Below are 27,498 nucleotides of genomic sequence, written 5' to 3'. Positions count from 1 at the left end.
AAAACTGTGCGAATGGGAAGTGTGAGCTGAAAACCCACCCAGGCAGAAAATGTCCAAAAAGCGTCATAAAACGTATTATATATTCAATTATTTTTCTACAGTAACTGATTTTGTTACCAAGATCTTTTCCATATCAAACTACCAAACATGAATTCATTTTCAGAGCTTTGACCCTTTAAATCCTAGTTTATTTACATAATGCCACATATACAATTTATTCAGCTTTCATGATGAAAACTGTACTAAGGGGCTTCTGAACTTCTTCATCAAAATCGAGCTCACCTGTTATCTAAGAAAAAACTAAACTAAAAATAAATAATCTCATTAAGCTACAAGTGACTTATAAATTGTACACACATACAAACCACACTTTTACACAATTTGTAGTTTTAATGAGTTTCAATGAGAACATTGTTGTCCAAACGCACCTGAGTGTAACAATTGTATGTAGCCTACCTAGTTTAAAAAAACATTTATGGAACCAAAATAGAGCTAAATATTTAAATTCTAATAATTTAGCAAAATGTGTGATCTTTGCATAAACACACACAAAAAATGACAACTAAATAGAAATGGACAAAAACATCCAAGACAGCGCATAATGGTTAATCTATGGACACGTTTTTTTAAAAAGTGAAAGAATTAGCATCAGAGCTGCATAGGCTCTGTAATACAGGGAGGTTGCGTAGGTCCTCAAGATGGTGCCCACTCCAAAAAGGTCACGTGTCTGAAACCCATATGTCAAATCTAATCAAATTCAACTAGAAAGTTTTTCACTGAATCAGAGTCTAAATGTAACGTTTAACTGGATATTTGGGTCTAATCCTAGGATAACAAAGTCCACTCATAAAGAATGTTCACATTTCTATGTAGTTGTTTATATTACAATGTACAAGGCACAAGAAGAGGATCTGAAAAATTAAATATTTGAAATAAAATAAAAATTGTGACAATTTTGTCAGAGTTTGTTTAAAACCACTGTATAATGCATCAATTTACTAATACGTTATATAACAATGAAACATAATATTTAAAATAATATTTAATTTCACTGTTGCTGACGACATGCAGACGATATGCCTCTGTCTAGGAAAAAGGTTTTTAAATATGCTCTAAGTAAACAGACTTGAACTACATTAACATTATCTAGTAATTGTTTAGTTTTACTAAAGTATTTTTCCTTAAAGTTTTTACTTGAGTAAAAGTAAGAAAGTGATATCTTTTTAATTTAATAAACACGTAAAAATGTATTTATAAGGTGGAGTGAAGTAAAAAGGATGAAAACACTCTGACAAAGTATGGTATACTTTGATGTTCTTGAGTATAGTAAAAATACTTCTCTACTTATACCTCTGTCAAATACACTGCACTTTAAACTGTGATCATGTGTTAAATTGCTCTGGGAAAAAAGTTATAGGACCATGGTCATATAGTCATAAATAATAACAAAATAAAGTGAACAGAAAATATTTTTTGGGAAAGGATGTCAAATTAAAGGATATAATAATAGCTAAAACAGTAAATTAAAAGGCAAATAACAAATCATTCACATTTTAGGAAAAGCAGACAAACAAAAAAATACTTTGGGTTTTGTTAGATCTATAGTTTTCTAGATAATGACTGTTTTAGTAGCATATCACATGAATAAAAGAAAAGCAACATATTGTAAGTCTAACGAGTAATTTTACTAAGTGAATTAACTTTCCAGGAAAGATGTGTGGTAAACAGTATTCTACCATAAATACTGTGTTTGTTTAATTTGTGAGCCAACAGATTTATGTCACTAAATGTCACCTTCTAATAAGGTCAATGAAGTTAAAACTGTGGGAACTGTATTGCATTATGTGAATTTATTAACATATCATAGCAACACATTGCTAAATAAATGGATTTACACTTGCAGAATAATAGTGAGTTTGACATACTGCATGATGTTTACCTGGTAACAATATATAATCCAATAAAAACAAAACAATACACATATATTTGATTAAGTCAAGTTCTTTATGCATGCTTGCATTTCGTTCATGTTTTCATTCTTTAAGCAGTCTTCCAGATTGTTTAAACCAGTCATGCTGGTGCTGCCTTTTGCAGCATAGAGCCATTTGAATCTTTATCATTGAGTACATTATATGGACATAGACTGCACAGTATTGTCAAGACCTACCGGAAATGTGACATATCAGATGGACTCTCAGCCTTTTAGAGCAAAACAATTATAGTCCACTGGGATACTCTTGTGCCAAAACCCTAACTAAACTCTACATATACAGTAGGCCTACATAGAGATTACACATCAATTCATCTCAACCGTCTGTTAAAGAGTCAATGGGGGCAACCTGAGGTTCAGTAGGGGGGCTGGGGATTTCTTCTGCCTGCTCAAAGTTGGGGTAAGACTCACGTTCTGGCACTAAAACTGGCACTGGCTCCCCCTCAGAGACCATCACCTCCACCTGTAGGATTTGGGACAAAACGTGAGTTTAATTGTTATGTGCTTTTACATTGAGAAAAGGATTGACTAATTGTCTACCCTATTAGAAGATTTTGTGATTTTGTCGACCAGTTGGTAAAATGTTTTGTTGTGTTTTGTAGCCCTATTCACAGATCTCTTTCAAAATTCCACTCCAAATAACTTTCTATTAAAAATAGAATGTTCTTTCTTTGATTGTATTTTGTTGTTTAGTGGATAGATTGCTTTCACAAGGGATATAATGCAATGTATGTACAGTTTATGGAGTTATGAGACTCAAAAGCTGTTATTTTAGTTATTTTGTGACTTGAATACTAGAAATACACAAAACACATAGATAGTTACAAATAAATAAATTAACTATTTAATTGATAGTCTCAGTTTAATGTAAACAAATTGTAATATTTACAATACACTGTAGGCTATATACTGATATTCTAATATTAGGGTCCACCATCTTGAACAGATTTTGCCAGTTTATCACAAAAGTAGTTTGGGATTTCCTTTTCTGTTAAATTCTATTGGATAACATAAACTGTGAGGACAGCTTGATCATGCTGACTTATTTATGAAAGTCCTCATGGAAAAACTGAGCATCTTGACAGGCTTGAGGCAAATGTAGATAGCTCACTAAGTTTTTGAACAAAGAGATTTACTTTCATATACAAATTCAAGTGTCCGAGACAGAATGGGGTTTGAACTTGAGAACCTATCATCTCTGACTTGAACTTGAAAAGGCCAATGAACTTGTCACAGGTGAGCACTTCTCGCGAGTCATAACCTTCCAGTGGAAAAGGTAAGGCGTCAAGGACTAAATGAAGGTGAGAGGTGCTTACCATCAGCCATCACGGGTGGTAGCCTTTTTTCTCTAGCAGCGCCGTAAGGGACACTGGGGAGCACTACTCCCTTGAATAAAGAAGCACGCTATGGAGACCACATTCTACCACAGGGGAGGTATCAAAGTGGAGATGGCAGCATGGTCTCCCAAGTGGGGTGAGATCATGGGAGAACGGTGTGCAGGGCCCACACTTAAGGGGTGCACAACAACAGGTGGAGGTTCCAATGGGGGGAGGCCACAGGTACACCAACTGGGGAACCGTAGAGTGAAGAAAACTTCATAGGGGACTACCCAAGGTGGGGGACTCATCATGTATGGAGCACTAGCACAGGTAATGGGTTCACCTGCAAAGGGAGAACTCTACCGCCCGGCCCGTTACAGAAGGAGTGCTTAGTGTTGGATGTAATTCCTATGCTTCAACCTATGGGTGAACCTAGAATAGCGCACTGACTGACCTAAGGAGGGGAGAAGGCGCTTTTGTAGGTGTACACCCAGCCGGCCGCCAGTTTCACCTGTTTGTACCGTGCAAGACACAAACTCACAAAGGATGTAGAACCTTGCGAAGGTGTTGGACATAGCCCGATGTCTGTTAAAGAGGCGCAAAAAGAGACCGCAACACCTTAATACCATCTGCTCTCAGTGTGGGCAGGTAATATTACGGAAGCCGTAAAGTGCCAAACAAAACAACAAATCGCAAAACGCAACACCAAATCTGAAAACACATTAACAAACCATAAAGCACAACAACAAATCCGGAAACAAAATAACAAATCAGAAAACACAACGACAAGTCAGAAAACACAACGACAAGTCAGAAAACACAACGACAAATCCGGAAACAAAATAACAAATCAGAAAACACAACGACAAGTCAGAAAACACAACAACAAATCCGGAAACAAAATAACAAATCAGAAAACCGGGTTGTGTGACCGGGTAGTTACTGCTGATTGGACGGAACCCCTGTCAATCAAGATAAACAGTCAGGTGTGTTTTTTCATAGAAAATAATGGAGTTTGTTCAGCACTACTTTCAAGAAGGACATTCATATGGCGTGATTCTAGATATGCTTCTAACATATCATGATATTAAGATCAGCTTGCGCTCTATTGAAAGACACCTCAAGAATGCAGGTTTATTCAGACGAAAAAACGATTCCCTATTAATCGATGTCAGGAATGCTTTCAGAGCAGATGCAAAACACCAAATTTGAACCCACAATAACGATTATACATTATATATTTGTGTACACTGACGCCAGCTACTTCTTGTTATTCTGTGCCGCTAGCTACAGAACAGTACTTCCTGTTTATCTTGATTGACAGGAGTTCCTTCCAATCAGCAGTAACTACCCCGGTCACACAAAAGACCTACCTTTTCCGGTTTGACCGAATTGTCGTTGTGTTTTCTGACTTGTCGTTGTGTTTTCTGATTTGTTATTTTGCTTCCGGATTTGTCGTTGTGTTTTCTGACTTGTCGTTGTGTTTTCTGATTTGCTATTTTGTTTCCGGATTTGTCGTTGTGTTTTCTGACTTGTCGTTGTGTTTTCTGACTTGTCGTTGTGTTTTCTGATTTGTTATTTTGTTTCCGGATTTGTTGTTGTGCTTTATGGTTTGTTAATGTGTTTTCAGATTTGGTGTTGCGTTTTGCGATTTGTTGTTTTGTTTGGCACTTTACGGCTTCCGTATAATATCTACGAACGCCGCCTCAACATGCCAGATGTCCAGGCATGTGATGCAGGCGTCGTGCCTGTTCTGCTCGTGGTAAATCCAGCAGTGTTCCAGTCAGAGATTAAGTAGCTTTGCATTAAAGAGCCTTGCAGGTTAAGAAGAACAAAAGGTGAAAGAAAGGAGCACGCCATCTTCTTTTTATACACGTATGTACGGGGTGGAGACTGGCATGCTGACGCCATTCACCAAGTTCATTGGCCTTTTCAAGTTCAAGTCAGAGAGGACAGGTTCTCAAGTTCAAACCCCTTTCTGTCTCGACACAACATCGAGAGACCGACAGAAAGGGAACAATATGACATGCTCATCCATCCTAAGAAGAAATGTACACAAAAAAAATCTACTTTGGCAAAGTACAATTAATGCATGTACACATGGCACTAAAACTAACAGTAGGTGAGCTTGCCATTATTGTACCTGGGGCTGGCTGGGTGTGGCTGCTTCAGGCTGAGATGGGGCTGCACGCTGTCTGAAACCAGGCAGCTTAAGAAATAGATAGATTAAAATTATATTCTTCAAACTAAACATGAAAACTTGAATAATTTAAAACACACAAAAAGCTTATAAAGAATAAAGCTGTGGACCATTCACGTGTCAACAAATCTAAAATATAGAGAGTATGCATGCAACAACACCGCACAAAAGCCAATTAAGTCATGTCCACTGAGTGACAAAAAGACTGAATGAACTGCTGGTTTAACACCATTTCTATTTAAAACGGGGAAAAGTTGTATGATTGATTGTATAAACAGTTAGAGATAACTGAGTTAAAAAGAGACAGATTAAAAAGAAGAAGCAAATTGATCACTGCAGTTTACAGAAACAAATGGGATACTGAAACGTCGATCTGTGCTGACGATTTTATGTCAGAACCATTTTATCTCAGGTTTTTTTAAATCATGCCATAATTGATAATAATAAATAATATTAATAAATAATAATAATAATACATCATAAAATCTAGCTAGCCAAAACTCTAATTTGACTTGTAAGACAGCTTCACAACCTCAGACTATGTTCTGTGAAGTCTTATTAATAATTAAATTCTACTTTATTAAGAAAGCAGGTATCCCGCCTGGTCCACTTGAAAATGTGTTTGTGTCAACCTTTGCCTCCTCTAGGCATGAAAATGACATGCTCAGGGCTTTGCATTTGCAAAACTGAAACGATTTTATAAATACGTATCATTTGTAGTTGTATATAAATTATAGATATTTTAGAGCACTTAACCCCATCCTACCCCAACTAAGTTTTCATTGAGCATGTTTAACTGGTTCAACTCGACCCAGGCCTCAAACCAGCATCAGCCCGGAATGGGAGACGAGCGCTCTAACAAGGATGCTAAAGACCGCGACTCTAGCGTCTGTCACTAGAGCACTTCTTGAGGTCTTGCACAGCTCTCTCTCGTTGGTCTCTGTTACAGATGTATTTAACTGACCTGCAAGCCACCTTTTGCCAGAGCACTGAGTCCAAACAAAATGGTCACAATGCAGATTGCCAACTCCACTACCAGAAATAGAACCAATGTGGCCAAGAAGCCATCAATCAGGAGCTAAGGCCATGAAAAAGAGAAAAACAGAAAAGGATAAAACATTTTAGGTCAGTTTCCCAGACAGGGCTTAAGCCTAGTCGCAGAGTAACTTAAATGTGACCGAGCCTGTAATTTTGCAGAATGTAGTTATGAGATTTAGGGCATTAAAGTTGTTATAGACATAAAAATGACAAAAACATGTCATTTGTTTTTATTGCAGTTAAAGATCTAGTATTCAGAACGTGAGAAATTAATGCTTTTATTGAGACTTCATTTTATTCAATGGAAGATTAATAATCAAATGTAAGGATGAGAAACAAATGGAAAAGATACTTTATATGAAAACAATGGCAGGAGAAAAGATCAACTGCTCAGAAATTGGCGTTAAGAGTAGCGGTGTTATTCCAGGAGTACCTCTTTATGGATGACATAAAAAAACTTGATCCCTTCTGCTATAAGATTGCAGAGATGGAGAGTCTAACGTATGCAGAAGCTGCTTGTAAGGTTAAATGATCAGTAGAATAGAAGATATCAAAGGTGCAAGTCAATATAGAATATTCTTCTCCTGACAGTATTTAATCAGATTTAATTTTGTGGCTTTCATGTGAGCTGTAATAAATGGTACAGTGCAAGTTCAAAGGAAATTTAAAAAATAATTGTAGGATGTGCAAGTAAACCAATATAATAAAACGTCTCGGTTACGTATAAAACTGCCATTCCCTGATGGAGGGAATAAGACATTGTGTCAACAGAATGGGGTTTGACTTGAGAACCCATCATCTCTGACAGACTCGAAAAGGCCAATGAAAATTAGCGAATGAAATTTGCATGCATGGCATGAAAGGACACAACGTCTTGTTCCCTCCATCAGGGAACGGAGGTTACATACGGATACATAATCGAGACGTTCCCTTTTTGTTCGGTCTCTCGACATTTTGTCGACAGAATGGGGTTCCTATGAAAACACCACGGCACTGTGCTGCGTCACAATCTCTATCGGTGCCGGCTGGCCAAGGCTTGTCAGACATGAGCGCTAGCGCGAAATTGTAACCTTCCAGTGGAGAGGTAGGGGTCCCAGAGTTTGAAAAAGGTGGGTAGCCCCTTCCACCGGCAGAGGCCTAGTTTCTCTAACCGCGAGAAGCTGCACGCCACTGTAAGCCACTGGGAAGCGCTATTCCCTCACAGAGGAAACGCGCTATGGAGACCACTTCCTACCGCAGGGAGGAGTTTAGTATAGACTGCAAGGGAGTGCTGTGAGAAGACTCCAAGGGAATGCTGCGAGAACGTGGAAGTCCACCTAGGAGAGGTCATGGGCCACCGCATGGGAGCCAGATCATGAGGATACATCAAACGGAACCACCCTGTGGGGGGGGTTACTACGTGTGCGGCACTAGGCCCGGCTAGACCCATCCGCTAGATGCTTAAGTATTGCTCAAGGTCGTGTTGCCCCAGAGACTTCCCACCAACTGGTTTGTGATGAGCGGCAATGGATTGGATTGGATTCAATTTATTGTCACTACACACATACAAGTACAGTGCAACGAAATGTATTATGGCGGCAACATACACATTTAGTGTGGAGGGGGAGAGATTGCTCTCGAGTCTCTATTGCAGGAAGGACAACATGCTCCGGATCGAGCTACTCCGTGGGTCTTCTTTCTGAGAAGGGCACCAGGTCGAGAAGAGAAGCCACTTAAAAGTACAACCGCCTCATGGCAGGAGCCCTAGCCTGAGTGATGGTCTCAACCCCCGCCGGGGGTAGGCTACTCAGGATCTCCTCATCCCGTCCAGGAGCCCGACATGGAGGTTATAGAGGTCTGGTCACAGGAGGAGGCTTCGGTAACTGCCGTGAGTGAATACCGCCCTGACGGTGTATAGACAGCACGGCAGTCGTGCTGTCCGACCGGACCAGCACGTGCTTCTGTGCATCAACCCAAGGGTAACCACCATCGCCGAGGACGCCATGTGTCCCAGGAGCCTCCGAAATAGTTCCAGAGGACTGCAGGTTCAAGTAGTTCAGCACTGACTGTGCACGCTTGGTGGTAAGCCATGCTGTCATGGAGACAGTGTAGACTTTCAACCTGAGAAAAAAGATGCCCTACACAGGGGAGAGCTTGCTCTTTTCTCGGTTGACCTGTAAGCCCAGGTGCCAAAGCACCAGGTCCCTGTGTATACACAGCAGATCTCGCAAGTGTGTCAAGATGAGCCAGTAGTCGCGATAGTTGAGTATGCGCACTCCCTGCTCTCTGATGGGAGAAGTTTTATCTTTTATTCTCATAAAAGAAAGAGTTTTGTAATACAATTGGAAGAGAGACCGATATGAATGATGTTTGGAGAATGACAAACTAATTCCGGTAATAGAAGAAGAAAAAATTGCTGTCACAAAGAAAGACAGAGGTTATAGCTACAACATTTGCTAAGGTTCATAGTATTGATAACTTTGATGGAAAGTTTCTAAAAAGAAGACAAGAGATAAGTAGTAGCTAGGTTTTCACAGGCAGGGTCACAAATAAAATCACCATCACTGTTTAACCACCTCACAAACAAACTAGAATTACAAAACAAAAGCTATAACTATTATGACTAGATATATTTGATAACCTACAAAAGTCGACCATTTAAACAAATGTTAAAAAGCTAAAATATTCAAAACACCAAAACGGTTTTAATTCTTTCATTTAGAAGCATTTTCAGACAACTGTCCCAAAGTGCAACACAACCATGACAACACAGCATTGACACAGTCTGTTCAATCACTCAGCATTCACTCTGAAACACAAAGCTAGTATGGCCCTAAACTGTAGAATGAATTAATTTTGTAGAATTAAAATTTAAAACTAAGAAATTATAATCTCACTTTAAATCACCTGTTTTTTTCTTGTTATATACATTATTTACAAATAATTAAGCACTTTCATGTAAACATAAAGAAAAGCATAATGATAAGAATTACTTACTTTACAATTTCTCTCGACAGTATAAGTGCACTTCTTGAAACAATATTGTTGCTTTGGAAAAGCGGACACAAAAAGACAAAATGTTGTTGGATTTAGCCAAAGACCTGTAGGCCTACTTGACAAACACAGATGTAAAGCTCTATTTCTATTTGAAAGTAGCTTCTGCCCAGGAAGCTTAAAAGTAATTTAAATACAACTGTTACAGTTTTTTAGCGTTATTGACAAATTACAGTGCCCTTGAAAAGGTTTTGGACTATGCCTATGTGATACGTAATTGAACGGTCTTTGTAAAAAAAATTACACTGTTAAGTTGTTTATGTTCCCACTATTCTTTTCTGTAGATGTTGGTTTAAAACGTATAAAAAACATGAATCACTAGCAAAACAATAAAAAAAGTATACCTTATAGTTATATTAGGTGTAAAATAACAAAACATTTACCCAATCATTTCTTTCTAAAATATTGTGTCACAGTCAAAAAACTTGGAAGGGCACTGTTGAAATTTCAATACTCTAGCATTGAAAAAGTCTGTACCAAGTGCAAAGGGTAAAAATCCTTAAGTCTATTTCTTTATAATGGTATTTGTAAAATTAACTGTAATGTGTAAATTACTTACACCCAAAATAATTTATTACACATATTATTGGAAAATTTATAAAACACAGATACATTACAATAAAAACCCTCTAGATCAAAGCACCTTGCAAATGTAAAAATGCAAATCTCTGCAAAGATTAAAAGTTATAATAAACCAAACAAGCATTAATAAATAAACAAATAAATGTATAAATAATGGGAAAATAAATATTCTTTATTCACACAAATATTTTAACCATGCATTAACTAACACCAAAGTACTATATTTATCCCAAATGTCCTAAAATAATGAGGGGCACATAAGTTAAAATGAAAGTACTAATTTTATTGACTTATTATCTGAATTTCCCACATATAACAACATCTGTATTTTTCTTTTTACAGAGAAAATTATAATTTTTGTAGCTAGCATTTCCTGTAAACCGCTCAGTTCATTTACTTTCATAATTTGAAATATTTATCTCCATTTTCAGCCATAACTATGACAAGGTTAAAATTGAATAATACACTACACCCTGCACGTTTTTTTATTTAAAAAGCATTTTAAGTTTTCACAAACACTGATTGAACATTATTGCCATTCTTTCTTAAACACAAATGACATACCGAATATATGTTTCATCTTAACAACATAAACAAACGTTACTTCCCATGTGCACTTTTGTGACACTGTCAAGAACTGTGTAGGAGAGATCTCAGGGGAGAACCCAATTGCAGGCAGACGCGGGGATGAAGGGGTTAACAAAGGGATTTTAATAATATTAAACAGAAAACAAAAACCCATGAGGGGGTAAAACAAGACAGGAAAATAATGACAACTAGGACACAGATAAACTAGACTGGAAAAAATAAACACTAAGGACTAAACTAGACGGACTCACCAAACTACAAAGAACAAGAACAAGATACTTGGAAAAACTAGACTCAGAATACACGAATGAAGTACAAATTACAGGGTACAGCAAACAATGAACGAGCACAGGACAATGAACACGAGGATGTTTTATAGGGGAAACAAACACAGGATAATTGACAAGGGTCAGGTGCGGGTAATGAAACACTCAGGGAAGGTTAACGAGGAAACGAGATGGCGGGAACAAAGACACGGACCAGAGAGAGCATAGAAAGCCGATAGCCAACATCTCTCTCTCACATAAAACACAAGACTTTGTCATGAATCTGCCTCAAGACCAAGAATAGACATGACATGAAGGCAGATTCATGACAGAAGCCCCCCCTTTAATGAACACCTCCAGGTGTTCATCAAGGGGTAGACTAACAAGACAAGGCAGACTGGGAACACGACAAGACAAGGCAAAACATACTAAACAAGATCAAGGGCAGACACGAATACATTACAAAAGGGTTGGGATGAAATAATAAAAATAACAAATAAGGGAGGGGGGGAGGTGGAACAACAAAGTTCATGGGGGGAACACCTGAGTCCATGGGGGGAAGTCCAAAGGGAGTGGGACAAGAGGGAACAGTCCTAGTTCCCGGGGGCGCTCGTTCCCGGGGGCGCTCGACTTGATGGGAGAAGTCCTCGGGAGAACTGTTCTTGTTCCCGGCATAACTGCCGGACTGGGTACCGGCTGGAAGGCCGGCTGAGCCGCCTGCTGGAAGGCCGGCTGGAAGGCCGGATGAGCCACTGGCTGGAAGACCGGCTGGAAGGCCGGCTGAGCCACCGGCTGGAAGGCCGGCAGGGCTTGGTGCAGGACTTGACGCCGGCTGAGCCACCGGCTGGAAGGCCGGCAGGGCAGGACTTGGTGCAGGACTTGGCGCCGGCTGGAAGGCCGGCAGGGCAGGACTGGGTGCAGGACTTGGCGCCGGCTGGAAGGCCGGCAGGGCAGGACTGGGTGCAGGACTTGGCGCCGGCTGGAAGGCCGGCAGGGCAGGACTGGGTGCAGGACTTGGCGCCGGCTGGAAGGCCGGCAGGGCAGGACTGGGTGCAGGACTTGGCGCCGGCTGGAAGGCCGGCAGGGCAGGACTGGGTGCAGGACTTGGCGCCGGCTGGAAGGCCGGCAGGGCAGGACTGGGTGCAGGACTTGGCGCCGGCAGGGCAGGACTGGGTGCAGGACTTGGCGCCGGCTGGAAGGCCGGCAGGGCAGGACTGGGTGCAGGACTTGGCGCCGGCTGGAAGGCCGGCAGGGCAGGACTGGGTGCAGGACTTGGCGCCGGCTGGAAGGCCGGCAGGGCAGAACTGGGTGCAGGACTTGGCGCCGGCTGGAAGGCCGGCAGGGCAGGACTGGGTGCAGGACTGGGTGCAGGACTTGGCGCCGGCTGGAAGGCCGGCAGGGCAGGACTGGGTGCAGGACTTGGCGCCGGCTGGAAGGCCAGCAGGGCAGGACTGGGGGCAGGACTTGGCGCCGGCTGGAAGGCCAGCAGGGCAGGACTGGGGGCAGGACTTGGTGCCGGCTGGAAGGCCGGCAGGGCAGGACTGGGGGCAGGACTTGGCGCCGGCTGGAAGGCCGGCAGGGCAGGACTGGGGGCAGGACTTGGCGCCGGCTGGAAGGCCGGCAGGGCAGGACTGGGGGCAGGACTTGGCACTTGCGTGGACGCCTGGGCAGGACTTGGCACTTGCGTGGACGCCTGGGCAGGACTTGGCACTTGCGTGGACGCTTGGGCAGGACTTGAAACTGGAGTGGGTGCAGGCGGGACCACCGGACTTGGGACCACCGGACTTGGGACCACCGGACTTGGGACCACCGGACTTGGGACCACCGGACTTGGGACCACCGGACTTGGGACCACCGGACTTGGGACCACCGGACCTGACGGGACCACCTGACCTGACGGGACCACCTGACCTGACGGGACCACCTGACCTGACGGGACCACCGGACTTGGGACATCAGGAGGCCCGCTAGACGATCGGGCCCTCCTGCTCCTACGGCGCCCCCCCCCAAAAATATTTGGGCTGAGTCCCGGTGTTATTCTCCGTCTGGAGCTTCGGGCTGTACTCGAAGGGTGCAGAGGGTGAGGAGAGGCACACAGCCCCAACCCGAACAACACATCCCCCTGCACAGGGGGACGCATTCCCCAGCGCAGCAGAACAAGGGGCAAGATCAGCGTCGGAGGGGCTTGCAGACGCCGTCCCTGAATCTCTCCTCCCCCACCCGCCGCGGATGCCGCCAGAAGCAGGAACCCTGGAGCTCGAGCCGGAAGGCGCCGAGCCCCCCAGGGCGGACTCAGTCAGGATGCAATCCCCCGGGACGCTAGCCAACGGAACAGATGCCACGACCGGAACTCTGACATCGTCCCGGTTGATCACATACCTGACCATGTCATCAAACCCCAGGGGCTCAAGCAACTTCCTCTCCGATGGCCGGAGGCGGTTGGTGAGGCAGCCATCAAAGATGACCTTTAATTCTGCGTCACCAAACTCTGTCTCCCGCGCCACCGAAGAGAATGCCTTGGCGAACTCCTGGGTCCCATGCCCTCCCTGACGGAACCCAAACAGCAGGCGAGCTTGGAGAGACCGTCGGGACACTGCATTGTCCATAGTGCTGCCTACTGGGTTCAGTTCTGGCTCGTTCATTCTGTCAAGAACTGTGTAGGAGAGATCTCAGGGGAGAACCCAATTGCAGGCAGACGCGGGGATGAAGGGGTTAACAAAGGGATTTTAATAATATTAAACAGAAAACAAAAACCCACGAGGGGGTAAAACAAGACAGGAAAATAATGACAACTAGGACACAGATAAACTAGACTGGAAAAAATAAACACTAAGGACTAAACTAGACGGACTCACCAAACTACAAAGAACAAGAACAAGATACTTGGAAAAACTAGACTCAGAATACACGAATGAGGTACAAATTACAGGGTACAGCAAACAATGAACGAGCACAGGACAATGAACACGAGGATGTTTTATAGGGGAAACAAACACAGGATAATTGACAAGGGTCAGGTGCGGGTAATGAAACACTCAGGGAAGGTTAACGAGGAAAAGAGATGGCGGGAACAAAGACACGGACCAGAGAGAGCATAGAAAGCCGATAGCCAACATCTCTCTCTCACATAAAACACAAGACTTTGTCATGAATCTGCCTCAAGACCAGGAATAGACATGACATGAAGGCAGATTCATGACAGACACCAACTGAACTTCTGGTACACATTGAAAAACAATAGAGTGTCTGTAGATTATTTCTGATAACAATCAAAAGAAACCGAAAATAACCGTTACTTGGCCTAACTTGTCTCTCCAATATTTAGAATTTAGACTACAAACAACTAAATTCAACAAATCGTTTATTTAATACAATTATTATACAATAAAATAAAATAATAAATTAATACAAACATGTATTAAATAAAATATAAATAGTTATTATTTGACACTAGCCAAACACGAACTGGAAGTTAACTGTGGGTCAGGCGCGCAAGCGTCTATATCTAAATGAGCCTGACACACATTAGTCTATTATTTAAAGTTAATTATTTAAAGATGCTACATTTTGCACTTTGGTACAGTCCTTTGAAAAGGCATCAAGAAATCAGTTTAAAAAAAAAACTGTAACAAGATGCTGTCTCCATTTCATCACATGAGATTACACCCAAACCAATCAATTTTCCCACTAATTGTCTGTCTTCTGTAAAGAATATTTATTTTACTGAGCACTGCATTTAAAAAGGACATTAGCCTTTCAGAGAGATAAATATGAAGGCGTTTGTCTATAACATCACACCCTCCTTATTGTCACATTAGGTCTATAAATACATTTTTATTTATCAATTTAGTGTTTATACAAAATAAACTCTCTGTTTAATTTTAAGAAGTCAATATTATTTTCAAATTATTCATTGTAGTGAAACATTTTATATTACAAAAGTTGTTCCAAGAATACTGTATGTAAATATACACAATAAATAATATCTATAGACTAGGAATACATATTGTTTTCCATGCTTACTCAAACCTTTTGTGACTTTTTTGCTAGGTCCCAGGAGAATCCTTTCAACTCAACCCAAAACCCTTCCACATGCATTTATCATTAATTAGTTATACGTGCACAAATGCAATTTCCAAAAATGCAACATAAGCGGTAGTTCATTAACAGTGTAGCGCTCACCACAGTATAGATCTCCAGCCTCCTGCAGTGCTCACAGTGGTAAGTGTCCTGGCGGTAAGGCAGGTGACGAGACAGCAGACCAAGAACAGCAGTGGAAAACGCTGCACTAACCAGATGAGCAACCAGTGTAGCTTTAACCTGCACATTGTGAGAAAGCTATTACTATACAGCTGAACATACAGTATATTGTGATAAATTGACACTTATTGTATATATCAGCAGTGCTATGAGCATGACTGTAACCTCTATAGAGGTCATTGATGTGCAGACCCCAGTGGTTTTTCCATGTTGTGTAAAAAAATTGTATTCAGTGCTTCTTAAGTAGAAAACAACTATAAGATCTGATCTCAGATCTACGGTGCATTCCAAACAATATACAGTATATTTGGGAAGGGGAAATCATACAAGACGTCACTCCAAATAAAGGGAGAGTTATGTTTTTATTGCTCCTTTTGCCAAATGAAATTTAAATGGACACAATAAGAGATTCTGTTTTTCCCTCTAGAGTTTATACATCAATAGCTTTACTCTTCGAAGGGAGTAGGGCATAGGGATGATCACCTCGGAATGGAATGCAGGGCTGGTCTACCTAAACTGTCTAACAGTGCTCGTCAATGTCAATCTGATTGATGTGGCAAATCAAATCAAGAAAGGCGAGGATTACTGTTCAATCAGATGAAAGAAGGCGGGAGTTGTTATTGACAGAAGCTGAGTTCAAAGTTGGTTTTAACTTTGAAAAACATGATATATGTAGCTGAAGGTTCAATATTTGACACCAGTTTTTTCATAGAGATGTTAGGGGTGGTTCACATGTCATGTTTACAAACATCGCTTTCTCGCTCATTCCAGGAGTTTGCACTCCAGATGTGTCTGCTACATTACTATTTGGGCGCGCTTAATGTGCTTCAAAATTTAAATAACGAACCTTAATAAATAAACAGTTGTAATATCAAGTAATGAAAACTACAATACGCAGAAATCATATTGTAATATACCTTGCTGAAAATGTATCACGGAGAGGGAAAGACAACAGAGAACTGTTCACATGTTAACTTGTTTACTGAATATGAAAAAGCGAAGGGTTATCAAATGCGTAGGTACGCCAATGTGGGCGTGGCTAGAGACCTTAAAGTGCTCGTTATTCAGACAGTTTCTGCAAATCTCATGTTAATCTTGAGTACTTACAAATCTCAGTAGAGTATTTAGTTTGATCACATTTATAAAAGACAGAAACAGCTTTTCGAAAATATATGATTTGGTGGAGGAGTAGTGCTCTCTCTCTCTCCTGCACACAAGTGAAAGTGACGTGTGCACATGCTCCTTCTCCCGCTCTCCTTGGTTGATGCGTGGGCGTGTTTTTCAGGGAGAATTGAACAGATTTTCATGTTCAAATGTTTTTTCCCGAAACCTACACAAACGCTGGGGGAGTGTATAGAGCACAGAAATACAACGTCACTACGATGAGATCGCGTGCTCGGGCTGATAGAGATTGCTGCTGATGGAACAGCGGGCTGATTTATATGTTTAGGTTCCTCCAGAACTTTTTTTTAATAAAACATCATTACAAGTTGACCGTTAAGGATGAGAAGGCAGTACGTTTACGATTGTAAATTACACTCCTTCACTTTTAGATATTATAATCTTAGAGAAACAATTTAGAAATGGCACAAATAAATCACAATATCTACGAACCACCACATCTGAGGGTGTTGCACTCACTGTCTCTTTTACAGTCAAAGTCTCTGTGTTAAAAGTTGTCTCAGATGTAGTGATTTGCATCTAATTGTCTCTGTCCAAAGGAAAGTTCATAACTCTATTGTTTTCCACAGTTACACTTGGATCTGGGGTGTCTAACACCCTATTTCCATGTCTTGGCAACATATGGTCCACATGTACTGTGCGCTTTTTCTGACCCTCCAGAACCAAATTACTTACAGTACCTTGCAGCATAGTTGCAGGTGTGGCGGGGCGCTAATCTTCTCTTCGCTCTGTCAACGGAGGCAGTCGCATTTTTCTCGCTCCCGTCCTTCCCTTTTTTTTCCTGCTGATCTTGTGTCTTGTCTTGTATCATCTATTGAGAGATTGTCTCTGCACTGCTCTACAACTGAAATTATGGATCTGATCAACTGGTCTCTCAACGCTATTGACACGATCTTCTCGAAGAGAAGCTTGGGTTCGGGGGAACCTGTCTGCCCTGACGGAACGTTCGCAGCTGGCTACACGATGGACGCCTGGGAGAGATGGCGGATCGTGTGTCTGGCTCCTCTTTCCGTGGAGGACATTGAAGATATCTACCTATTCGGAACCATGATAACAGGTATTATGCTGATTGGATTAGGCTGTGCCCTTAGTTATCGAGAAATTAAGAAAACGGTAACAGCTCTCAAAAGTCTCACAAGGCTGCCCGTTATGATGGAAGTCGTGGGAAGAGCGGTCGGCTCTGAAAATGAGACTATTAACCGCAATATGGATTCTATCACGGAGAAGCTCACGACTTTGCAAAGGAAAATTGATATTTTTGGAGACCAAATGGACAATGAGAGTAGCCATGGAAATGGAATGCGGTTGCTCGCCCCAAGACCAAACAATCAATCTTATCTCTTTCGACTCCCCCGTATCAGCCTTGGCCAAGGCTGCTGCTGGAATTCAACCCTGAGTGGAGCAGTACGGAGAGACGCTCTTGTGTCCCTCCCCCATTCTACTGAAACACCTGCACAGACTATCACACAGACTCTTACACACACACACAAACATAGGCCGCACTCGAGGGCGGCCACTCACAGATCCATTGCCTTCGTCGCTTTGACCCGCCAGCCTGACAAGTGGGTCTGCATGCGGCGCCACCATGGCAGCAGAATCAGATGCTGCTTGTCGGAACTGGATTACCTATCCCTGTTGCAAGTCTTGTCTTTGGTGTATTGTGTACATGTTTTTCTCCCCACCTTCCCCATGTTATGCTTTATCTTCTTCTAAAAATACATTTCGTTGCACTGTACTTGTATGTGTGTAATGACAATAAATTGAATCAAATCAAATCAAATCAAATCAATAATGAGACAGGTTCACGAATGAACCAGTTCATTTACTCCTTAAATATCCGACTACGCCACCTGGGAGGGTTAAACCAAGGAACTAAAAATGAACCCCACAAGTTAAGATCACACAGATTTGTTCTCTTTATAAATTAAGGTAGCCAAGAACATGGGTATCCAGTACAAAAATAGAGTTTATTAAATAACAGTCGCATAAAAGACAAATATAAAAATAGCTCAACTTGTCATTAACCTCCAGTTTGGAGCAGCACGCCATAGCGTACAAAGGAAAGAAAAGAAGTTACAAACTCAAATTATAAAATAACCATAAACAACCACATCAAGAAAATATTCTTGTGATCAATAAACCAAAAATAAAGATCTTAAAAATAAATCACGGAATGAAATTAAAGGCACACACACAGGGCTGGGGTTACCCACTGCAGTGAAGGTCGTCCGTACTGGTTGTAGAAAAGCACACACCAACGTGAGCTCTGATCACACACACATCAAAAGTGTCACACGACACGGCAAACCTTAAAGTAGCACCACCACCTAAAGTAGAGACCTTTCACCCGTGGGACCCCAGCTCCTGAAAGAAAAAAAATATTAAAACAAAGCAAACACGACACATTCCATAACTGTATAACAAAATCAGAATAAAAATCACGAAACAAACCAATACTCAACCTAAATAAGAAAAAGATGATCAGAAATCAAGAAGTGGTACAAAGTAAAACAAAAAAAGAAAGGAAAATAAATAATCAAACAGAATAAACTAACAACAACAGGTACATAGACCAAGACGGCCTGGCTCCTAAAGGAAGCGACTGTAAAGCCTCCCAAAGGCAGTGACCGCAGCACACAATGGTCAATAGCAGTAGCTTTAATGTAGGTTTAGCGGCTAAACCGCAGAGGCGGTAACCGCAGCACACAGTGTTCAATAGCCGTAGCCTTAACGTAGCTTAACGTTGCGACCAGGCAGTAGCGATAGCAATCACAGGCAACGAGAACAGGAGACCAAAGCAGAGGGTGAAAAAGGGAGGATCCAAACCTCGGTGAATTAACTATACATAGTTCAAGCCAGGACACACAGTCTTCACTCGACCCGTTGCTAAACTGGAGTACAGGGACTACACAATATTTAAACCCCCCACCAATGGCAGCCTCAAGGAGTTAACCATCAAATATGCTTACATACCTGAATTTAAAGCAGTCAATAAATCCACTATATCAACGTACGAGAAACTCCAGACGAAAAGGACAGGCTGGGATGCAAAACACAAATTGTCAATACCTAGGAATGGTTATTAAGAAAAGAAACGGCTGCGACATGCTACATGCTTAACTACACATACCTGTAACTACCGGACATACCTGTAACTACCGCACATACCTGTAACTACCGCACATACCTGTAACTACCGCACACACACCCACAGGGAAAATTCCGGACATGACGCATACCAGGCTGGTACCAACCAACAACTAAATAGCCAGCACTGGTCGCTGATTGGCTATCCCAAATGTCAATCACCACACCTTCACTTGCCCATACTGTTACACATGCAATTATTTTTCATGCCCTCCTCTGTAATTCCGGACTCGTACCAGTTTTTCCTCCTCAAAAGATCCCAGGACTCTTTTCCTTAAATTAATTTCCGGCTGTTTGTCTAGAACATACTTGAATAGATCAGGCTTCAGCAGAGAGAAACGTGTTCTGATTTGGCATTTAAGGGACAGTCCAGCTGGTTCCCTTTCGAGAGCGGTCACTTCGACATTGCGGAGAACCGCATATGAAACTCCTCCTCTTTTCCACTTTTCCTGAAGACATGCAACAGTATGCAAATACTGACGGATCTAGACAGTATAAATACGGTGCATGTGACGACAATACCTCAGAATCTTCTTTTTAACACTGCCATCGTTAAAGACGCAACTGGATACTTCTTTACCGCATCCGATGGCTTCATTCTGTAGTTTTAGCGCGGGCCCCATTGGACCGCAGGATACTCATGAGCACTGCATTGCCTGCCTGGGCCTCGCTCATGCGGAGGATGCACTCTGCGAGTCTGATTGCGCGCACTGTGCGGACCTGCCGGCGCGTGTTTTGAGGACTCGCAGGAACATCGCTCGTGGACTCAGAGGCGGTGCCACGAGGTGGCGGCGACGACCCGGCTCCGGGCCCCCGTCCTCTGCTGTCACCTCATTCCCCAGTCCTCTACGTCGACGAGGGCCTTCGTCCTCCGCCTTCCATCGCGGACGCCGTTTCCGTCGGCGTCGAGGAGGACGATGACTCCATGTCCATATCAGCTTCGGACAAGGACTGGGCAGGATCGGAGCGAGATCGTCCCGATCCGGAGAGCACCCCGGACCTCCACGAGGAGTTCGTCAGGGTTCTCGAAAAGGCCGTAAGCGAGCTCGACATCACCTGGGATCCACCTGAGATTACGGCGAAGAGTAAGCTCGACTCCTGGTACTTTCAGGCGAGTCGCCGCCAGGCCACGTCGAAAAGGAGTTCGCCGTTCTTCCCAGATGTCCACGAGCACGTAGTGAAGACGTGGTCAGCACCTCAGTCGCGCGCGTTCACGCTGCTACGCCGGCCATGTTCGCCCTCGTGGTCGGGGCCGAAGCCCACAGTTACGTGCGCATGCCACCCGTCGAGGAGACCCTCGCCGCTCATTTGTGCCCTTCCGCCACCTCGTTGGGCTCGGACCCAGGCCTGCCCTCTAAGCCTCAGGCTATCGGCAGATCAATGGGGTTTATGGTCGTCCTCCACCGTCATCTGTGGCTTACGCCGGCGGATCTAAAAGATGCCAATCATAAGTCCCTTCTCAACGCACCGATCACTCCCTCCGGCCTCTTTGATGACGTCGTGGAGTCGGTAGTAGAGCGTTTTGGTGAGGAGCTAAAGCGTGCCAAGGCCATGTGTCACGTGCTGCCTCAAAGCTCTTTTCAGCCGTCTCAGAGAGCCCGCTCTTCATCCGCGCCTCACTCCTCGCAGAGACCCCCCAAACAGCACGCGGCTCCCGCGCCGGCTAGTCGAGGCCGCGAGCCGGAACGTTTGACCTAGACAATGGTCGGGCCCAGCTAAGAAGAGGTACGGGCCGAAGAGAGGACCGAGCCACGACGGCGGAGCGTCATCGGCTGCCAAGCCGTCGTCCTGACGGACCTGGGAAGAGGAAGAGAGAGTCTGTGAGCGTGCCGGTGTTCTCCAAACGACGCTGTTTGCATCAGAGTTCCCCCGCGGTTGCGGCCGATCGTTGCAATGTTGTAAATGTTGTTTGTGTGAATGCAATAAAAACACATACCTGTTCACAAAAAGAGCTCTTTCTCCCTCACACTCACAATGCTGCGTCCCTTGCCCTACCACGGTGCAGCGCGAAGCCGCAGTTAGCACCAGTTATAACCAGCCCTCTCTCGTCCACGAACGCTCCCGTGGACGAGAGACCGCTGGATTCTCACGCGCGAGCCATTTTCCCGCCAGTGCGTTTAGCCTTGCGGGACCGGCGTGCTCCCCTAAACAGTCCGCTGACGGTAACCCCCATTCAGCCATGTCTGTTTCTGGACGCGTGGAAGGCCATTCCAGACATCTCTCGTTGGCTGCTAAACGTGATAGAACATGGGTACTCCCTACAGTTCAGGCGCAGACATCCCCGCTTCAGCGGTGTGGTCCCGTCGCTTACGTCAGCGCAAAATGCGCCTGTGTTGACGCAGGAAATCTGCAACCTGCTTGCGAAAGGAGCGATCGAGCGTGTCCCTCCGAACGAGCGAGAAAGCAGGTGTTACAATCGGTATTTTGTTGTGCCCAAGAGAGATGGTGGTCTGCGTCCAATTCTGGACTTGAGACCCGTCAATCGAGCGCTTCACAGGCGAGCGTTCAGAATGACAACTCTAAAACAGATCATGGCTCAAGTGCATCCCGGGGACTGGTTTGTATCCGTAGATCTGAAGGATGCGTACTTTCATGTTCAGATAGCCAAGCGCCACCGAAGATTCCTGCGATTCGCATTCGAGGATTCAGCGTACCAATTTGCTGTCCTCCCGTTCGGGCTGGCGTTGGCTCCGCGCATGTTCTCGAAGTGTTCATTCTAAATTATCTGGACGATTGGCTGATTTTAGCCCACTCCCGGGAGGCGCTAATCGATCATACGCAGGTGCTGCTTGGTCACTTGACATCACTGGGACTGCGAGTGAATATGCAGAAGAGCAAGCTTGCGCCGAGTCAGTCGATAACGTATCTGGGGGTATGTTTTGACTCAGTGGAGATGCGCGCTCGCCTCTCTCCGGAGCGGACGGAGTCCATCTTTTCTGCTCTACATTTGCTCATGCCGGGCCGGTCTGTTCCCCTGAGGGAGTTCCAGAGGCTTTTGGGTCTGATGGCGTCAGCATCGGCGGTCTGCCACCTAGGTCTTCTGCACATGCGACCACTACAGTTCTGGCTGAAGGCTCGGGTCCCATGGGATGCATGGTCCTCAGGTCGTCTGCGAGTCACGGTTACACTCAGCTGCATCGGTGCCCTGAGTCCGTGGCGTGACCCGAGCATGTTCAGTCGGGGAGTTCCCCTGGGGCTGGTGACGAGATGCAGAGTCGTTACGACTGACGCGTCGTCCTCGGGTTGGGGCGCGGTGTGCGAGGGCATGCCGGCATCCGGCCTTTGGTTTCAGTCTCTGAGAAGTGGCACATAAATCGCTTGGAGCTAAAGGCGGTGTCTCTAGCTCTTCAGACTTTCCAGTCGATACTGGAGCATGTTCTGATAAATCACCAGGGAGGGATCCATTCTGGAGCTCTCTTCAAACAGGCTGCGGGTCTCCTACTGTGGGCAGATCGACATATTCTCTCTATCAGGTCATCTGAACCGCGGAGCGGACATGCTTTCGGAATGGAGGCTTCATCCCGACTCAGTGCTGTTAATTTGGGAACGCTTCGGGAAGGCGCAAAATCAGAGAGGAGACGCCGTCGCTGATTCTCGTCGCTCCGTTTTGGCCGAATCAACCATGGTTTCCGGACCCGAGCGAGCTGTTGACGGCACCGCCATGGCGGATTCCCCTCAGGAGAGACCTGTTGTCCCAAGTGAACGGCACGATATGGCACCCCAGCCTAGAGCTGTGGCACCAGTGCAAGGTGCGCAGTGTCTCTCTGTGCAGCACAAGTTGCGCAGTTTCAAAGTAAAACGTGTCTCTTCGTGCAAAAAAAACACGTCTTAAACCCTGCGTTAGGGATGCACGGATGAGCTCTAACATCACTTGAATCCGCTGTTAAAATAAATCACCCATTTCTCCATCTCAGATCGTCAGTTTGCAGTCCATTAGTGGTAGATTAATGAGCAAAACCTCTTCAAGAAACTTATTTTGCTTTTGAGCATACAACTAGCAAGTCAGGTCCGGGCCCATATGCAAAAACTATTAATGGGCCCCCTCTGGCTGTTCAGTGACATGCGTAAATCGTGCTCAAATAGTAACGACTGACCCCTAGGGAGCACAAACTCCCAACCGCCAGAAAGAGGAAAAAGCCAGTTCAGCATGCGAATGGCCCTAATATTTATATGATAATAAAGTTGTCAAACATTAACATTTAGCTACCTCGGCTTCTGTCAATACAGCAAATCCCGCCTTCTTACATTTGATTGGACAGTAATCCTCGCCTTCCTTCATGTTTGGCCACCTCAATCAGATTGACATTGACGAGCTCATTCTGAGTCTATATAAATTAAACTTCATTTCGTTTCGATACGGCAAGGTAATCAAAGTTACGTTGTACATTATACTAGGGCTGCCACAAACGATTGTTTTGATAAAAGATTAATCTACCGATTATTAGAATGATTATTCGACTAATCAACGATTATTTTAAGCAGATTAATCAGTTTTTTTTATATTTACTTAAGTTATTAAGTAAATATTTATTACTTAACAGATTGATTAAAAATACAGTGCAGCACACTGCTGTTCCTTTTTACATCTGTTTTATTTTATTATTAATAATATATCGTCTAATGTATTCATTTTTATTAGTTTGTTAAAAAGTTCATCTATGATATAAAACTTGATGTAAAATGTCCCTCTTTTATGCCATGTACCCACTAACACACTCATTTTAAAAACCACCGCTTTTTCTATGCGGTTTGGCCATCAGACGACACGCAAACGCAGTTTCAGGTCGCTGAAACTGAACACTTTTTAAAACTCCTGCCAGGGTTTAGATATTAAAAAATAATGCTTTAGCCTACCGGAACCGGTAGTAACCTTTTCTAATGCTCCTGATTGTCCAACATGGCTTTACAGTTATGGCAGCACTCATTGGTTTGGCATGCTCTTGACAGCGTTTTGAAAGTATTGTTTCCAGAAGTAGCATTCTTTAGTCTTTAAAGTAGCCACTATTGAGTCCCCAGTATTTATCCATTACAAGACTATAATAAAGATCACAGGCACGCTTTTCTATCAGTTTTAAGCACTTCAAGTTTTTAAGCACTCACATACGCTTTTCAAGTGTCTTTTATGTTATGTTCATAAACATAAATGTAATCAAGTAAGTGTGAAGTCTCACACATTTAACACATTTGTAAGTATAGGTCACAGGTTTAAGATGGCCAAGCAAGTAAGCAGGTAATTTTTATACTCACCCAAAACAGAGATGGGAATCTCCCAGCGTGGATTAAAATCGCACCAGATATTAGCAACTGGTAACAAACAAACAACACCTTCAGTAGGACCGTGCAAACATTTATGAACTAATTAAACACTTTTAAAGAGATAATGACAGAAATCACATTCATCTTACCTGAACAACGATTACTACCACAACAATAACATCAGGAGAGAAGTGAACCTCTTCATAGAGCTGAAGAATGGTAATGCTCAAACACAGGCACAAAACAGCAATGATAATCTGAATGGACTGAATTAAAAAAAAGTGACAGTCAATTAAAGCAATTAAAAACTTATGTAGTTTTTCAACTTTTTTTATTTTAGTTTGTGATTAGTTTGTCAGCCTTTCATATGTGGGCCTACAGATAAAAGATACGTGGTAATTTTTGCATATCTTACTTGGATTTGTTGAAGTGATAAAACTGACACTTACCCCCAGCGCTTTTGGTTCCACATTCTGAAATGTTTTCACCTGCTTTGGTATCAGGTTTCCAACGGGCCTTGCAGGGCCCTGACTCTCTATGCCCATGCTGATGTCAGTCAGTTTGAGGAATCTATATACTAATATCAGAATTCAGAGATATGGTTTCAGATATGCTGTCAGAATTGCTGATTATGTGGAATGGCACTAAACTGAACTGAAAATGAAAGAAAATAGATGAAACGGGAAAGAAACATGACAGAGCCATAAACCCTATTGGCTATACCACTTTTAGGCCAGATAGCCATGTACAATGTAGGTCACTTGAGAAGGATTCACTTTCTTAATTGGATGGCTTATATGAATCATATTATGCAAATTAGTTCTTAGAAAAAAAGGATATAACTAAATGTACAACAGGGTGATTTTAAATTCTCACCAGTGGGTTACACAAACTGATAATACATGAAAAAAAACATCAAAAACAGAACACTTAACAGAATGTGATGGGAACAGCATTATCATACTGTGCAGATCTTTCCTTGTGTTTCACACTTTTCTAAAGGTCCACATAGTATGTAATGTCTTATGGTCTAATATATAGGCTAGAGCATTTACAATTCATCATGATCAAATAATGCAGTGAACGGTGGTCTAAAATAGACATGGACCGGAGGTAAAGAGACAAATACAAAATATAGAAAAATGTGCAGCATTATGCACTCCCACATCCGCAGTGTAATGCACTATATCACCCTACAATTATGTTTAATAACGGCGATACCAATAACGTTAATAAATAGAATGGTCCTCCAAATACACCCTATAGTCACCCTAATAGTGTAATGTGAAACGGGTTACCAAATTCTAAGTTAACGTAACCTTGAGCTTTGTTATAGGTGGGGCCCGCACGTGCATGTCTTGTCCCAAACAGAGATTCATGCAAACAGACGTGATGCTGCTTACCTCTCCGCTGACGCGAAACACGTTCCTGTATCTTTTTCTATTTAAAGATGAAAGAGCGTCAATCGGTTATTACATCACCGATGCGGCTTAAGGGCGAGAAGAAGTTAACTGTATCCCTGTGGTCACATGCGTCCTACGCGCAGTGCCGCAGTGAGGTGATGTGTTCTGAAGCTGGATGCAGGGGCGTGTCTATGATTTTAAGGGGGACGAGCACAATGAGGGATGGCAATGCCTAAACATATAAATCTTAATTTGCATTGTCAGGATAAGGAGTTCCAATTGATCCCTGGTCTTGTTCAAATCATTCTTCTGATCAGCAGAAAGGGGGGAAATCTTTTCATTTCATTTTTGCCTACATTAAAATGTGATGATGATGATAATGACTTCTTTCTTGAACCAAATTAAATGAATGAATTGGCTACTCACATAAATTGTTTAAGGAAATGGGAATTCTCCCCTTAGAGGAAATGTAACATTGTAGGCCTACGTGTTGTGTTAAAGCAGTTTTAAAAAGGTCGCAAAAAACTCTCCAGACTTGTTTACTGAGTCTTTTGCAACCTTTTAAAACAATTATATGAGATTTTATAAAGATCTGTTTCAAAGCATAATTAAACCCAAACGTGTGCTAACTTATGTTGTTGTTTCTGACAAAAGCAGAAACTTGATATTATTAGTTCATTGCTGATCATAGTTGCTTAAACAGTTTTCGAAAGTGAATGTTATCTGAAATCCTGATCTTTCAGGCTACATCATATATAAAAACAGACACTATATGTATAAAGAATAAGTATGAATATACTGTACATACACAAACGTGCAGTCGATTAAAAAGCTGTTTAGACAGACGGATCTCTTGAGATCAGTTTATGCCGCTTTAGCAGCTGTTTCTATGGGCCAATATGTATGTCGTCTGCCATATTGGAACGGGGAAAGGTCATCAGTCACAGATCGTGTTGCTAAGTCTGCGGTCACGCATGCATGTAGCCCATTGGTCTACTTTTAAAGTCACCATGAAACAGAAGTTGCGATTGACTTCTTTTCAGAATCGTGACGTATACCGAGTGAAACGGTGTTGTGAAATATTTGAATAGTTTGGTTCCAAAATGAAAGAACTCTGTTTTTAAAACTATGTAATATCAACTGCATCTGCAGTTGGTTTGTTTTGATTTAAGCCATACAAAATACAGCTAACTAACACAATAAAAACATGATACATTTTTTATCTAATTTTGGA

General features: G+C 42.9%; 1 protein-coding gene across 3 annotated transcripts; it reads right to left on the bottom strand.

Moving 5' to 3' along the window:
* Positions 1-375: 375 nt before the first annotated feature.
* Positions 376-26,431, bottom strand: LOC306910558 (uncharacterized protein). 3 transcript variants are annotated; one of them, XM_079485159.1, is made up of 9 exons: positions 26,265-26,408; positions 25,311-25,438; positions 25,011-25,127; positions 24,853-24,909; positions 15,199-15,336; positions 9,524-9,574; positions 6,474-6,587; positions 5,453-5,518; positions 376-2,453 (listed from the first exon to the last, which is right to left on the bottom strand). In XM_079485159.1, the coding sequence occupies exons 2-9, from the start codon at positions 25,404-25,406 to the stop codon at positions 2,307-2,309; spliced, it is 786 nt and encodes a 261-aa protein (XP_079341285.1). In that variant the 5' UTR covers positions 25,407-25,438; positions 26,265-26,408; the 3' UTR covers positions 376-2,306. The 3 variants fall into 3 exon arrangements, with proteins under 3 accessions (XP_079341285.1, XP_079341287.1, XP_079341286.1); XM_079485160.1 differs by lacking the exon at positions 9,524-9,574 and having other exon boundaries at positions 1,838-2,453; positions 26,265-26,431; XM_079485161.1 differs by lacking the exons at positions 6,474-6,587; positions 9,524-9,574 and having other exon boundaries at positions 1,833-2,453.
* Positions 26,432-27,498: the final 1,067 nt, after the last annotated feature.

This window comes from Barbatula barbatula, assembly GCF_947034865.1.
Source record: "Barbatula barbatula genome assembly, chromosome: 21".
NCBI classification, from domain to species: domain Eukaryota; kingdom Metazoa; phylum Chordata; class Actinopteri; order Cypriniformes; family Nemacheilidae; genus Barbatula; species Barbatula barbatula.
This window is presented reverse-complemented; position numbering and strand designations above follow the sequence as displayed.